The sequence below is a fragment of the Epinephelus moara genome, chromosome 7 (genome assembly GCF_006386435.1).
Source record: "Epinephelus moara isolate mb chromosome 7, YSFRI_EMoa_1.0, whole genome shotgun sequence".
Taxonomy (NCBI): Eukaryota; Metazoa; Chordata; class Actinopteri; order Perciformes; family Serranidae; genus Epinephelus; species Epinephelus moara.
In genome coordinates, this window is record NC_065512.1 from 22,173,203 (window position 1) to 22,189,405 (window position 16,203).

At 41.9% G+C, this 16,203-nt stretch overlaps 1 protein-coding gene across 5 annotated transcripts in view; it reads right to left on the reverse strand.

Annotated features, from left to right (window-relative positions):
* Positions 1-16,203, reverse strand: part of pkp4 (plakophilin 4) — a 119,587-nt gene that overhangs the window by 31,843 nt on the left and 71,541 nt on the right. For all 5 annotated transcript variants that reach the window (XM_050048648.1, XM_050048647.1, XM_050048646.1 and 2 more), the window contains one exon: positions 3,373-3,543. In XM_050048648.1, the coding sequence (XP_049904605.1) occupies positions 3,373-3,543 (171 nt within the window). The remainder of the gene's footprint in view (positions 1-3,372; positions 3,544-16,203) is intronic.

Consider the following 16,203-nt stretch of genomic DNA (forward strand, 5'->3'; position numbering starts at 1 on the left):
TTCACACAGGGCCATGTAGCTTTGGATTTTTTTCTTCCTCATTAATATAACCCTTCATTTAAAAACTGCATTTTGTGTTTACTTGTGTTATCTTTGACTAATGTTTAAATTTGTTTGATGATCTGAAACATTTAAGTGTGGAAAACATGCAAAAAAGTAAGAAATCAGGAAGGGGGCAAACACTTTTTCACACCACTGTATATATAAACCAGTGACACAACCTGTCCTTGCTGGCGAGCTCAGGTTGTGTAATAGGAGACCTTTCCTCAGCAGGATAAAGAACAGAGAAGCCAGCTTAAAGCAGGGATTTTGGATGATATTATTTTTATGCACAGCAACCTAAGCGAGTGAGTAGCAACATGGTTGGTGATTGATTCTGCCAAACTGACTATAGATTATAAGTTAATTCATGTTACATGTTCTAATGGCGCAATTCTAATGGCAAAAGTAAAGCACTTTAAAGTGAGTGCTTGTGTAGCCTGTTTGATTCAATTATGGGTCGGGTCGCCGGACTTAGATTAACACGTCGGGGAGGGGCTGGATTTTACTGGGATATAATTGCAGGTAACAGGTCAGTTCTAGTATTGATCTTTGCGGGTGCAGGTTTGCAAAGCTGGGCATGTGCAGGACTGGTTGTAGGTCTATCAAATTGCATCCAGCAGCATTTCTGTCTTTCTATCAGCTGTTGATAATGCCCCTTGGGAATCAAAAACTAACAGAGAGGTTCCAGACTTTCATTTGCAGATTTGTGGTTTGGTCTGGCGATTTCAGGCTACATCTTTCCAGCGAAGGATCAATATTTCTACTTAACATAAAAATCTCACTCCCACTTAAACATTTACAGTGCAAGCTTCCAGAAAAAGCCTAAGAATGTATGGAAAGCCAGAGGGTGAAAATGGCCTATTGAAATTTCATTTCACAACATAACAAAGAAAACTCTAGGATCAAAATTGGATTTTTCTAATGAGGTAGCTCTTACAAAGACTCCATATTGAACACCCCTTCCAGCTCCGCCCCGCTCTCCTTTGCTCAATATAGCTGGCATAAACACATTATAGTGGCTCGTCTGGGGGCTTCTTCACCGCATCAATAGCATTTATTAGTGAACTTATCGGTCTAAGCAGATCTCCTCTGAGCCAAGGAGAAGGCTGAATGGAGTGTGTGTGTCAGTGCAAACTAAGCATGTGTATCTGAGTCAGGAGGGATGATGAGACGAGAATGCCAACATCAGGAGAGCTGGAAGAGAGCGGGCTGTGGATGTGGGTAACCAAGCTGTCCCCTGGCCCCTCCATCCTTCTTCTCATTCTCAGTGTGACACACGGGTAATGGACTCCTTTGTGGCAGGATGACATATCAGTACCTGCCTATTAACTCATGTCTCACCCTTTCTGCTGACAGTAAAGGGAGGAACGGAAGGGAGGCAGGGAAGGAGAGGGTGACAGGATGAAAGAAAAATAGAAAGCAAGAGGAAAAACCAGGAAAGAAAGACATAACATAGGTAGCGGTAGAGCTAAAGGGCAGATGGACAGAAAAATGGTGTTCCCGAAGGAAAACAATACAGCAGAGTCAAGGGGCTGCGGCTTAGATGGAAAAGGCTTTGAGAGATTTGAAGGGAACATCTGTACTAGGTAACAAAAAGGGAGTGCTCTTATAGTGAAGGTGGGTCTGCTTGCAATGAAAACGTTGACCTGCATGACAATACAGAGACAACACGAGCAAAGAGGAGAGAAAATTAAGAATAAAACCTAGTGGAGATTCTGGTAGGTTTGGAAATAATGTGATCGTGTAATCTGTTACTTACACACACACACACACACACACAATAGGTGCAAATGTAAGGAACACAATGCAGGCTGATCAAGCAGCTAATGACAGACTGGTACGGTTATCCCGTACTGAAGATAAACTTCAAATTCAACCTGTGCGACGTTGCAAATTCTGTCCAGTCACTGCAATTTTTCTGCATAATTGACCAATCATCAGAGTTTCTCATGAGTCACCACTCAGTTTGTTGCACTGGTTGTAAAGATGCACACATGTGCAACACAACTGTCTCACAATAACCAACAAAGATGAGGAGTAAGCTGTTTTGCAGCACGTGCAACATTGAGGTGGAACCAGGGGTCACGTTAACCGGATATTCTCAGTCATTGACCGTTTTTTTACAACAATGACCGGAAAATCTGAAGGCCGTCGGTCATTTTGACCGGTTGCAATTACCACCCCTGCCCACTTGGCGGCGGAGTGCACAGTCAGTGGTTTAAGTGGCTGCCGTTTTCACACTGCAGAGAAAAAGTCATTCATCTGCTTCATGTAGCGTTGTTGACATAACGGCCTGGACACACCAGATGCGTTAGTGCCGCAGAAGTCCTGCGAGTATACTCGCTTGACACATTTGGAAAATGGCTGAAACACATGGACAATGAACAAAACAAATCTTGACATCTATTTCAAGTGCTGAAAGAATCAAGGTAAATATGCACGGTTAGTTTTAACATTAGTGGAGCACAAATTACAAAGCGATAGAGGCGCGCGCGCCTGTTTGCATGACAAACTGTGTGTGTGTGATAAAGAAAATACTTAAGAAATAAACAGTCTCGAAAAAAATGTTCTAACATGTTGGAAAGTAAACTTACTTAGAAGACACAGCAGTGTGTGTGTGTTTTATTCTCACTGGAACAAGACTCCTTCCAAAGGAGTAAAACTGCAATTATTTTTTTTTTAGATGAAAAATTGCCAAAAGGTCTCAAAACATTGCAACATGCATTGCAGTTTTTTAGAAAATCTGTGGTGAAATCAGGCATTTTAGGCTGCAACAATCCCAAAATAAAGCCTGTAAAACCCTGGAGGGGCTGAAAATAAATATTCAGTGTTTTCTTGCCTGGTCTCTAGCCTCTAGTGTTATATTACGTTTTTTAAAAATCAAAAATTCCACCTAATTTAGAGTATACTGACAATTACTTCATATTATCATCTTCAGTGAGGACCACTTCAGTCCTACACTTGCAGCCCTTTTCAACAGTTGATCCTAGTGACATAAAAGATAACACTTAATATCTGAATCCCAATCATCTCACTTTTCCTAAAAAAATATCTGACAGCTTTCATTTGGTGAAAGAAAAAATTTGCAAATCAAATTCACATTAACTACAGTCGGAGGATTGTCTCATTCGTGCAGTGTTAGACACAAACTTTGTATGTGATATCATTACTGGGTGACAGCCAATTAATAAGAGGCAATTCATTCAAACACAAGGATGGGTGTATCTTATAATGGTGTCATGTCCTTGGTGGGTGGTTTGTCTTCGTCCTTACATTCCTTTTGTTTTACCTGCCTCTGCATTTCTAGCATCGAAATTATATGGGACCTACCTGAGGTGCTCCTGTAGAGGGTGCCCTGCTGGGTGTGGCTGGGGCTGCGGTACAACGGGCCCTGGAACGTCCGATCCTCGTAGATTGGTGCAATATGACGCTCTGGGGACATGGCTGACCTTAAGTCCTGGCCCAGCTGGCTGTGTTGACTGGCATATGAGCTCCTTATTCCTGGAGATAAAGGAGAGTGGTTAGAAGATAAGTGGTCAGCAGCAGAACGGTCTGGTGATTACACAGACTGTTTCATAAGTGAAGTGTCAGAGGTTTGAGTCCTCTGTCATTGAACTCCCATGTGTCCTGTCAAAGTGTCATTGAGGGAGACATTGAATGACTTTCAGCATATTTACTGTGATTCTTTCTTGAAAAAGTATTGGTTAAATGTCCAAAACATATCCAAGTGCAAAATAAGAGGGTAGAGGAAAAGAAAAAGAAACAGGAGGGGAAGTGTTTGCCCCTTACTTTTAAGACAGCCATTGGTTTCCATTCATTATGTTATGGTATAAAGATCAGCTTTACACACTTGATACTTTTTTGATTTAGGTAATCAATCATAGTAAACGACATGTCTCCTTTAATTGTTGTCAAAGTTAACGTCATTGCTGCATGGCAATGCGGTTCACTGATATGCAAAGTCTGCTCTGCATTACCATACAACAATAATGCAACACTGACAAAAATAAAAGCAGACGTGACGCTCATATCAGTGTGACCTCTCTCAAGCAAGTTTCAGTTTTGTGAGTCAATTTCAACACTGGGTGAAAATGAATGGAAACAGATCGGAAAAAAAGTTATTCACAAACAAAAAATAATGAGCTGCTCAGGGATAAGATCAGTTGTGTAAACATGTAAAATATAAGATAGTAAATGAGTATACATGAGTTGGAAAAAAGCAGCGGCTTAAATATACAAAAAAATAAACATGGTTCCTCAAAATAATATAAAAAGTGAAAAGAACCCATTAACTCTCCCTGTGTATGTTTATTATTGTTAATCCACATTACATTAAGTTGACATGCACACTGCCCACACACATACCTCAGCTAAATATATTTCACATCCGCTGGAAAAACTGAGTTACAGAAGGGCAGAATAAAAAACACAAGGGTATCCCTATTTGAATTTGATTTTCTCTCCCCAAATAAGGTCTTAAAAGTCACATATTTAAAGCTCATTTCCAATTCTCTACAAAGTTGACTTTGAAAAACAACCCTAGCATAGATGCCATGTGTTGCACCCTAAACACAAAGACCACAGCCAACAGCCACCATGTTTTAACATCCATGTACGTTCTGCACCTGCCTAAGGGCCCGAGATACATCAAGCTGAATGTTGGCAGTTGGTGCGCATCTGTAGCCCTAGTTCTGGAGGTGTATCCCTCATCATTGGCAATAGTTGGCCCTTGCCTGTGTTTTTTCAGCCAATTCAGCATGTTAAATCAGTGTTGGAGCTGGTGGAGGCCGTCAGTAAACGAAATCACTCTGATTGGCAGTTGAGGTCAGGGTATGAGAAGACAAATGGAAGTTAAAAGAGCAAACCAACGACTAAAGTTAACATGGTAAATGGACCTGCACTTGTATAGCACCTTTTCTAGTCATCCAACCACTCAAAGTGGTTTTACAGTATGAGTCACACACTGGGGGCTGACGCTACCATACGAGGTGCCACCTGCTACTCAGTTTTTAACACACACCGCTTGAACAGCCATCACAATTTGGGGTTCAGTATCTTGCTCAAGGATACTTCGACATGCAGACTGGAGGAGCCGGGGATCAAACCGCTGATCTTCCAATTAGTGGACAATCCGTTCTACCTCTAAGCCACAGCCAGAGACGGCATGAAACCGAAACAAACACACAACTTCTGCTTCTTATAGCCACTGAGGTCTTTGGCAGAAACAGATTGTAATGGTTTGTGTTACTGTTAGTTAGCGCACATTAAATAAAGTTTGCTCTTTTAGCGTTGAGTGTGTTGTTAATGTACTAACTTGCTAACTAGCATTCTGAATCTGTCCTGTTGGTCTTACTGTTTCCCTTCAGGAATAAGTTTTTGGTAGAGACACAGACGACTTGAGGTGACGCAACAGTTGGCCTTTGTCGCCACCTGTTCTTTGATGGCGGCTTGGCATGTCTGGGCCTTTAGAGGAAATAACTAAGAAGTCTGTATTTGTACTATAAAGAACATTGAGGATAAATGAATAAAACAAATTAGCCAAGCGCTGCCACTCCTGATCTGATTAAGCAGTCTTCATACATACTTTATATTGAATTGTATATCCAGTGCTGTCAGCCAGTGGTCTTTTTTTTGGGGGACGACAAATACGTGAAAGCAAATAGTAAATACTACACTGCAATTAATGGGTAAAATCAGCTACAGTCGAAGGCCAACAAGAGCCGACAGTGTTGGACCAAGAAGAATGTGAGCCGATCAGAGGCATCGTCGGAGCAGATGTTAAGGAATGTGTGTTACAGGAAACAGCTTACCATAAGAGGGTGAGAAAAAGAAACACACACAGATGAGCGCTCTAATTTAAACTCCTTTCCACAAAAGTCACTGTAACAACAGGCTGCGGGGGCAGCGTGAAGCAGCGAGTACTGTCTGACACAGATTCAGTCCAGATGTGAAACAGTAACAGCAGAATGAGGCAACAGCATCTGTTGCTCTGAGTCTGTCCATTCAAGGAAAGCCCACTGCTAAGAGGCTCCTCACCCCTTCACCTTCGTTCCCACCCAACCAACTTCAAAATGCCTAAAATCCCAACACAAACACATATCTGTGCTCCTTCTTAAAGGGTCTTCAGAGGTGGTAATTCCTAACATCTCTGGAGTTTTCAGTGTGTTATTATGTCACACCTCAAAGTGCTGAAATCACCATTCCCATTAGCCACGAAGTATTAAAAACCTTCTGTGTGCTACACCCTCCCAGTGAAGCCCACTGCTGACAGCTTAAAAGAACCTGTTGGTCTACACCCTCCCCAGCAGGGTTAGCGGGGAGGAATGTGCAATAAAACTGAAAAGCAATAAGTATAAAGAATGTTATGATTAAAACATAGTCCAAAATTGAATCTAATGGCTCTGTCTTTTGGGAGAAAGCACCACATTAACTCGAATATTGCTGTGTAGGAGATGGATGATGGGCTGTTTAGTTGCAAAATCAAAAATAATGAAGGTCTAATGTTTGAAAATGGACCACAATTACAGCGTGATTCAGCTAATCATCCCCCCGATTAAATCAAACTTGGGGTGAATGTATTATTGTGACAAGAGGTACAATAACGGTCATGCTTTCACTGTGAAGTTCTGAAGATGCCACGAATATGTTACGGACTACGCTCTCATTTAAAGCTTAAGAAAATCTGAAGACACTGAAATGGAAGACGAGGCTGATATGAAGAGATCTCAGGTTTGTTTTTCTTTAATCTCCATTTTGATCTGCATACCTACGTTTCTGTGCTTGTGTTAAATCTCACATCAGTGAAGCTCACTACGCTGTGAAGCCCAGTGGACCAGTATACAGCTGGCATCTAACCGCTCATTGCACATTTCACAAGCCTCCGAAACGTCACTTGGGTCCTCTCCAACTGCATGTGCTCAGGCGCAGACTGCTGCTGAACACCAGCTCTGCCATGCAGAACCAGCTAAATGAGGGATTCTTGTCACAGTTTGAGACAGAGGAAATTAATAAATAAGAATGTTTGCCTCCTTTGGGAGCAGAGGGCCTCTGGGGGTAAGGCGAGTGAAGATTTTAGATGTAGACAGCAGGCCAGACTGAGATTGACCTCTGAAGCACTGAGCAGTTAAAAAGCGGAGCTCTGCGGGGGCATCAAAAGACCCTGCTCACCTCCAACTGCATGACAAATGCATAAGAGCATGAATTAAATAGAGAAATGGTTAGTATATTTAAAAAATGGTTGCAGTCCAGATTAAGCAGCGGCTAAAGGCACCAAGCTGATGGTCAGCTGTTGGTCAATGTCGGGCCGTCGGTGAATGTCTGTCGCCCTAGTTCTTGCGGTGTGTCAGCATGCTGAATCAGTGTTGGAAATGGCAGAGCCTGTGGGTGAATGAAATCACTCTGTTTTTGCAGTTCAGCTCAGTACAAGAAAATAGTAGTGAGGAAAGCAAACAAAGGTCAAGAGGGTGTGAGATCGAGACAAACTTGTTGTATTATTTTAGTTTGTTTTTTTAGCAATTGAGCTCTTTAGAAGAAGCGGTTCGTAACTGGTTGTGTTTTTGTTCTCTAACACACAGCAACTTTGTACTTTCAACATATGGTTGTGTTGTTAATGTGATAACTGGATCTTAATTCCACCCGTTGGTCTTCCAGTTTCCCTTTCTGGATGACGAATACAGACTACCACCGCCTGCTGGTATGGAGAGCTACCACCTCTAACACAGGTGCAGAATGTATGTGCTAGTTGGTTGTTGGCTGTGGTCTTTGCGGTGCGTTCAAACGCAACTTTCTAGCAGAGACATAAGCAACATGAGGTGATGCAACTGTTGGCTTTTGTTGCCACTAATTCTTTGATGTCGGTAACCCACATTCTTTTAAACAATAAAGGTGTGAGCAGTGGGTGTCCTGGTCTGGTTTGGCAGTATTCAATTCAAGGTGTCTGAAGCCCTGTTTCCACCAAACACTTTCGGTATGGTACCTTAGCCCTGTTTCCACCAAACACTTTCGGTATGGTACCTTTAGAACCAAAAGTAACCCTTCAGACATGGTGCCTAAACCCTAGGTCCACTAAGCATTTCCACCGCAAGCAGTCCTCTTAAATTTGGGCGGGGATATTGTCACTCACTGTTCTGTCCAGCACTCACTGTAATTCCTCATTACCGATGACACAGCTGGAAGTCTGCACCTCATTTATCGTCCAAAGAACGAGGCTGCACGCCAGTATTTTCAGAACAAAAGAAAACAGGCTGCAGTGAGAGTCTCTCCATGGGATGTTTAAAAATGGCGGGTTTGAGCATTTAGTCCCTCTAAGGAAAGCTCAGGGGTTTAGTGTTGCCGTAGCCCACAGGAGCAACACTGCGACACGCTTTTTTTTTTTTTCTCCCCCTCAGAGTGAGGATTAGAATATATGCACTTCATATAATCGGTTGAAATTAAATTCTATAAATGCCTGAAGATCCACTCATTACTAAAAATATGTGTCATATAAAAACTAAAGTAATGGTCAAAGTTGTCACAGTGAAATTTAAGGTGTGCTGATGGATTCAAGTCGTAACATTACAAGTTAACATTCCACCTTAAAAGTTGCCGGCAGTTGGCCCAGTGAATCAAGATACTTTTTTCTCCAACTACAGCTGCTGCAAGAGCCAACAAAACATCCTTTCATTTTATAGTTACAGTCAACTAAGCTCAGCCACAGCTCAGCCCTGAGCAAAGTGACCGTCCACTTCTGACCAAAAATGGTTATGGTATGGAACGGTTCCATTGGTACCATCAACAATTTCTCACGGTGGAAGTGGAAAAAAAGCGTACCGAACTGAACTGTACCCTACCGTATCGCTTGGTGGAAACAGGGTTCAAAAGCTCTATTATAATGAATACATTTTGTGCAGGTGATCAGTGGAAGTGCAAGCTGTTCAATGCAAAGCAGCTTTGACAAAATACTAACCTGCCTGTCAAGATTATGTTAAACTTCAAATCAATTTCGTCACTGGCTGTGTTTACCATTACACTGCAGCAATTAAATGAAAGCAGGCATTTTAGACATCCTTGGATTTATAAACAAAGCTGTGAAGGCCGTGTTAAAAGTTGAAGCTTTTTTTCAGGATGCTTTTTGGTTGATTTCCAATATCAGAAATCTTGGCTCCTTTGGCTATGCAACAGGTTGGCCTGTGCCAACAACACCCCACCCTCCTCCTCCCAACCACACTACATTGGTGGTTCCACTCTACATTGTTTAATTCCTGTGCTGAACATCAGTCCCGCTCCACACCTGCTACCTGGTGGTTTCTCCATTGTTTAAGAATTGCTTGGTGGGAAAAAAAACAATATTTAATTATATGTTTTTAATTAAAAATAAATTTATTTCCAACACGGTTTAACAAAGGCAATGCGCCACTTAATGCCATGCTTTTAGAGCAGCTTAGAGGGTTTTAGGCACTCCAGGGTGAATGTCTCTCAGCTTTTAGTGTCCTCTCTTGTGTTTTTTGGCAAAATGAGCCATTGTAGCTGCAACATATACTGTGGGTTCACAGTTTCATACTCATCAATGGACTGTATTTAATACCAAAATCTGAGGCACAAGGGGTTGAACGTAACTATGGATTACATACAAACAAGTACTCTGAAATGGCAGGCATGTTGTTGTGCAGGGAGTAGGGAGTAAAACTGAATACTGCTGCTTCTGCTGCTGTGTGCTGTAGTGGCTCACTCAATAGCCCAGGAAGCCTTTTACTTTGTGGCCGTGCACACAATAGCCACTAGCAGCAGCTTGGCAGGAAATCAGTTCAGCTTCTCTTGTTCAAAGGTTTAAAGGGGGGGGTTAGTATATGAAGAGAGAGGAGGTAGCGGGAAGACAGGAGGAAAAGGCGGGAGCACCAGAGAAGAAAGCGGGGAGAGAATATAAGAAGAGGAGGAAAAGAAAGGATGAAAATGAAAGGAGGGTTAATGAGGCCATCTAGGACCACCAGAGACTTCTCATCCCATGTAAAGCCCGGCTGTGACCGAGTGACAGGGACAGAATCTCCCTGGCACAGGAACCTTCATGCATATCTCTCCCACTCAGCAGCCTGACTCCTGAAAGTAGCAACATTCAAACAACCTTAGAGGAGACTAATCCGTCTGCCTTCTTTATTCTGCTCCCCTGGTAGAAGGGCTGCAGTCACTTCTAAAAAGCATCTGCAAATTGTCAGGGAGAAATAACATACTGCTGTCTATTGAGGATGAATGGCCCACATTCCTGGTGCGTTATAGTCATTTAATTCTCCCCCTCAGCCCTCTCACCATGGCTTTAACAGATTGCACTTGGCAGAGGCTAGATGAAGGGCGGTGGCGGGCTTGGCGTGTGTTTGCTCGGGAGAAACAAACACTTAAATGGATGCAGCTGACTGAATTCCTCAACAAAAATAATTTACAAAAACCCTCTCCAGACAAACAGGAGAACTGGAATGATCACCAGAAAAAAATGCTATAATTAAAAGTGAGAACAGTTGTGAAAAGTATAGTAAACCAAGGTGAAAACGACCACGATGGCTTGGCTGTCAGGTTGAGAATGCACACACACAGATATGCCATTTCCCTCCACTCTTTCTTTGTCCCACACTGCATTGAAATGGACATTGAGCGTAATGAGCACGTTATTAGGGACAATTTGTCTTCATTTTCCATTTTTCAACAGCAGAGGGAAGGCATGACTTCCTGCCAATGACAGTGGAGGAGGGGGAGTCAGGTGGGTGGTAGGAAAAAAACAGATAAGGGGAAAAAGAGAAGAGCACAGATCGGAGACAGAAAATTCAAGTTAAGGGTTAGAAGTCTGTTGAAAAGAGACCAAAGGAAAATACACAACGTGTGACAGTGCAAGGGAGAGGTGAGGAAAGGAGGCAAAACATCAACTGATAGATACTGACAGAGAGCCACCAACAGCAACAGTATCAAGGTTAGGCTGTCGGATGGCGTTTGCCAAATGCTCGCAATTGAGCCTGATCATGTGATCATCCCATTTCCTTCTACTATGGCTCATCAAACACTTGTGACAAATTGCAGTGTTAGAGGTAAGGCTCCACTGTAGCGAATGTGAGAGAAAGGGAGACAGTAAGGGGGACAGCAGGGTGAGAAATACAGGAAGGAGAGGAGAATGAGGCTGGTGTCTCACTCTGCTTAGAGGACAGAGACTGACAACCCATTTGTGTCTGCTTGAGACATCATTACTCAGAGTAGTGTGATGTAACTGCCTACTTACAAGAACCACTGAGTGCACCTGAAAATGACACCTAATAAATAACATGTGATAGAAGGGAAACAAATAAGATGAGGAATCCTGGCAACAAAAGGTCACACTACAGTCACCAAGGAAAGCTGCTCAGCCCTGCAGCAAATATTTCCCAGTGGTCACTCGCGGTGTTGCAGCCAATAAAATCCCCAGTGGCCCAAAAAGCATTTCCCCCATTGACCACCACAGTAAAAGATACGTCTGTAAAACTGTTGACAGGACACCTCGAACTGCAAACGTCAATTACGAGTCTTTCTATTCTGAATTTTTGAGCCGTGGTGGTTTTATATTCGTAACCCAGAAGCTAGAAAACTTTATTGCGGTATGCAGGTGAGCACAGGCCACCGGGAAGTGCATCAGGCTTTGAAGCCAATTTTCATAGTGGCAAAACAGTGGTACTGCAATTTCTGATGCTCTGCGGCCCGAAACGACTTTTTCCCATCCACTTATATTGGGAAAGAGACGTCTGTTGACCAATGGATAATATTTTTTGAGCGCCACAACTCCGGTGAAATGACTCATTGCACTATCAACATTTAATCCTTTGGGACTGATTACATTTCGAAAGCCTAATGGAGCCACAAGATTAGATTATTATCCCCTATCAAGTTAGCGGAACACTAAACTGGAAGTCAGCCACTCAGCCAGCAGAGTTGGCTGCTTGGCTGCACTCAGCCTTTGTCGGCGGCCGTAAGTCTCTGGTGTGCCTGCTCTGTGGGTCCATGATGCAGGAGCTATTCCAATAATCCCTGGATCATCGGGGTTATTTATTATTATTTATTCAGCAGTTGAACCATTTTGGCTTCATGCGCCACTGGGCAACTCTAATAGGAATGAATGGGTCCCCGACACCAATGCTGTATCCAGGTGTCTTAATACATCCATGCACAAATGAGTGAAGAGTTTGCTAGCACTAGCACAGATGCTAGCACCAAGGCCGAAACAAGCTCCCCATAATAGTGTTACATTCAAACCCCAGCAGCAATCACACGTCTGCATTTTCAGCCACTACGCCACATGATAAGAACATTTTTACGAATTTGTATATTTGGAAATTTTTTTGTGGTTAAAGAGAATAAATGCAGCCCAACTTCCCTCTTCAATCTTTTGTAATGTTTAACAGCATTGTTTCATGGCCTTCTTGAGGCTTTCAAGTTAAAACACATTGAAGTCATCACTTATAGAAGTATTTCACTGCTGCTGGAAAGGTGGTCTTCTCACTAACTCGAGCTGTTTATGCATTTGAGAGACGGAAGTTTAACATAATTTGTCCACACATACTACCAAGATCATTGTGATGCAAAGCTGGTAGAAAATCTGCTTTAAGAAATAAACATTTGTTTTAAACCAGTAGAAACCTTCTGATTTACATGCCATGCAAACTAAAGCTGAAAATAACTCATGAACTTTAAATTAAGTGGTATTGTGTGTATATTGTGATAATTATCGTTAGATTAATATAAAAAGAAAACATATTATGATACATTTTTGGCCATATTTCTCAGCCCCAACAATAATACCGCCATGCCGCCCTATTACTGTTATTATCATGAATAGCATTACAGTGGAAATTTGGGTTTTTGATCAGGCCCTGGTCAAAAACTACTGCCGTGAAGTGGCTCATGTTGCGCCTGATTGTTTGGGCCCGATCACGTCTCTATTGCTGTGTAGATTACATAGTTAAACCACAATGTAGCATGTACTTCTAAAACTGATGACCCTAGAATAAACATGGTAAAAATGACAACTGGTTGAAGATGAACACTTAACCAACAACAAATAACAGAGACACTGCATGCAGCACCTACATGCAAACACAACACACTGAGGATGATGGGACACCGATGTCACACAACAACCAAAAATGTTCACCTTGAACGTCATCATCAACCAGGGCATCTGAGGATATCCCCAGGCAGCATGAAGTCAAGCAGAAAACAGTCCATTAACCTTGGAACCACAATGCAGTGATTTGCTGAACAAGTGCCTCCTCTATGTTTTGAAGGAAAACAAAGATGCACTTGGCTTTTACGGGGGAATCCTGCTTTCTTTCACCAGCTAAATGACTACTTTCATTGCTTTCTCCTTCTGAAAAGCCTTCATGTAAGACTGAAATTTCAACAAAAGGTGTGATTTTGCTACCTAATAAGTGTGGTTTTCATTATTGTCAGAGCTACATTCTTATCTTCAGGAGATACCTTAAAAAGCAAGAGCTGAGAATGAATCAGTACACGCTGTCCTCTTCCTTTGGCTGTGGGGAAAAACTGCTGGGCTCCAGATTTAAACAAGATATGTGTTTGGCTAGAAAACATTCACCAGTCCTAAAAGGATGACACCCAAGCCACTATGGGCAGGGAGGTTTTCCAATTATTATCTTCCTGATCTCTTCAACAGTTCTGATTAAATTACACGCACACACAAACACACACAGTTATACAGCCACCTCATTTTGTCCTTGGTGAGCACCCACGATATAGCCGTGATAATGCACTCATGAAAATAATGGATTCGGTTGGACCTCCATAATGTGTCGTGGAGATGTTTTCCTCTACCCTCTCTATTATTCACTACATAGGTATATAATTAAATTGCTTATCGCTTATTTAACCTGCAAATTGAAACTGCCTTTGCATAAACGCCATGTATACTTAACATTAACCAATATTCTTGATAAACTTGCTCAATATAAAGGGCAACTGAACCGTGGCTGAAAATATTGTTTTTGTATTCAGTGGTTAAACAGCTCACCCCGTTTTAAATGTGTTCCACAGCTTCAGAATATAAAAGGAGGAGTGTGTAGGATTTAGTGACATATAGTGGTGAGGATGGCAGATTGTCAGCAGTTAAAACTTCTCCTGTATGCCAAGCATGAACTCCTGGTTAGGATTCCTTGGGTGTTCATTGTTCAGGAGGTTTTTATCAGGAGCTGAATTGCCCTTTCGCTAAGCCCCGCCCCTTTGTGACGGCCCGACAAGCTGTCAGAGTAAGCATGGAGCCCACACTGTAAGTAACTGCACTTCCTGAAGAAAGAGAGGTCTACAGTCTGTGTTTGAAGCATATATCCAGGATGTCAAACTGACTCTGCAGCAACAACAGGTTAAAAAGACAAAGATAGTTAGAAGCTAAAGCCGAACTATAGGCTACAGATCACAGTGTAAAAGTGAACCACCACATCACTGCTGATCATCACAGAAGACAATGAATATAAAGGGGAACTTTGCTGATATTGAACCAGCTGTGTGGCATCACAGTGTGTGCAGATGAACGGTGTTTGGCTTCGCCCCCGTGCCACTTCCAGCACCTTGACCGCCTCTGGACGGGCAGGGATCTCCAGGGGAAGTCAAGCAACGTTCATCTGCGCACACTATGATGACACACAGCTGGTTGAATATCAGCAAAGTTTCCCTGCCTCTCTTCACTGGTTCCTGTACAGCAGGGTCTATATTTTTTTCACTGTTATAATCATTAAAAAGCAAAAGCAGCATGTGTATACATTCAGTAGACTATATCTTCAGTAGCTAGCTAGCTAACCCTACACTTTTCAGGGTCTGATTTTGGTTTTGGAACAGGGAAGAAACGTATATCTTTTTCCAACCTCTCCAGGTAACGAGTATCATTAATACACGACGTGCCCCAGGCACAACATTTAGCTCCAAATCCACAAAACCAGCCTGAAAACAAAGGAAGTCTGAAAGGATTGCATTAGAGTCAATGTTGTTGTCGGACACTGGTCTGAGTCGGCCCGATGTTACATTATGATTGGCCAGTTTACGTCGGGGGGCAGGACTTCACAAAGGGTCAATTATCCGCAAAGGTCTCTTCCTCTCCAAAACAAAGGCCAGGTGATTAGAACTTGATAAAAAAAAGGCTAAATAATAGTTTCACATTCAAAAATCAGTGTTTTCCGATGCTGTTTGTTGCAGAGGGGCTGCTATCTACAGTAGCCGTGAGAAAACGCAAAAATGGCCCTATATAGAGCCAGTGTTTGGTTTGTCCACTCAGGGCTACTATAAAAATACAGCAGTGCAACATGAAGATATCCGTGGACAAGGACCTGCTCCTTATGTATATATAAAGGCTCATTCTAAGGTAACAAAAACGCAATGATTCTTATTTCCAGGTGATCCTAAACTAAGAAAAACATACTTATATTATATTAAATTTCTGCCAATATATCTCCCTAAATCCCACACACCTGGACACTGAATGAAAAAAATACTTCACAGCCACATGTTAGCTATGCGGGCTACTATATCACAACTACCTGATTCTATTATTAACAGCAAACCTAACTATGATTAGCAGTCTATTATACTCTTTGAGCTAATATTTGTCTTCTTGCAGGAACTATGTTCTGGCTCCCCTCCAGGACAACCGCCGACCTCACAGTCTCTGTTTATTTTCAGATTCAGTATGCTGCGCACAGAGCCAACAACAGGCCAACAGAAAATGTATCACTGTCCAAATATTTACAGCCCGTATCACAAAATCCTCTACTCAAGAAGTTCAGGAGACTTTATGAAAAGAAATTATGTAGCGGCCTAAAAAGCTGAATTCCATTCTAAAAGTGTATATTTCTTTTCTATTAGATTAATATTTTCTATTAATCACTGACATATATAAATATATATATACACTGACAAATGATAACTTCTGATGCTCACAGCTTAAATTAAGAATTTCTTGCAAAAAAAGGTTATGAGATCCTTTATTTTACTTCTCAAACACTATTATTTGCAGGTAAAGATAATTATGAAAGGTAGAGAAAAAAGATAATAGGAATAGTTTTTTCTATTATATCACAACTTATCTGGCTTTTTCTTTTATTTCCTGTGCAGGAAATTAAAAATTTTCTTTCAGCTGTTGCAGAGGTGATTTGTTGTTGTATTAGAATTACA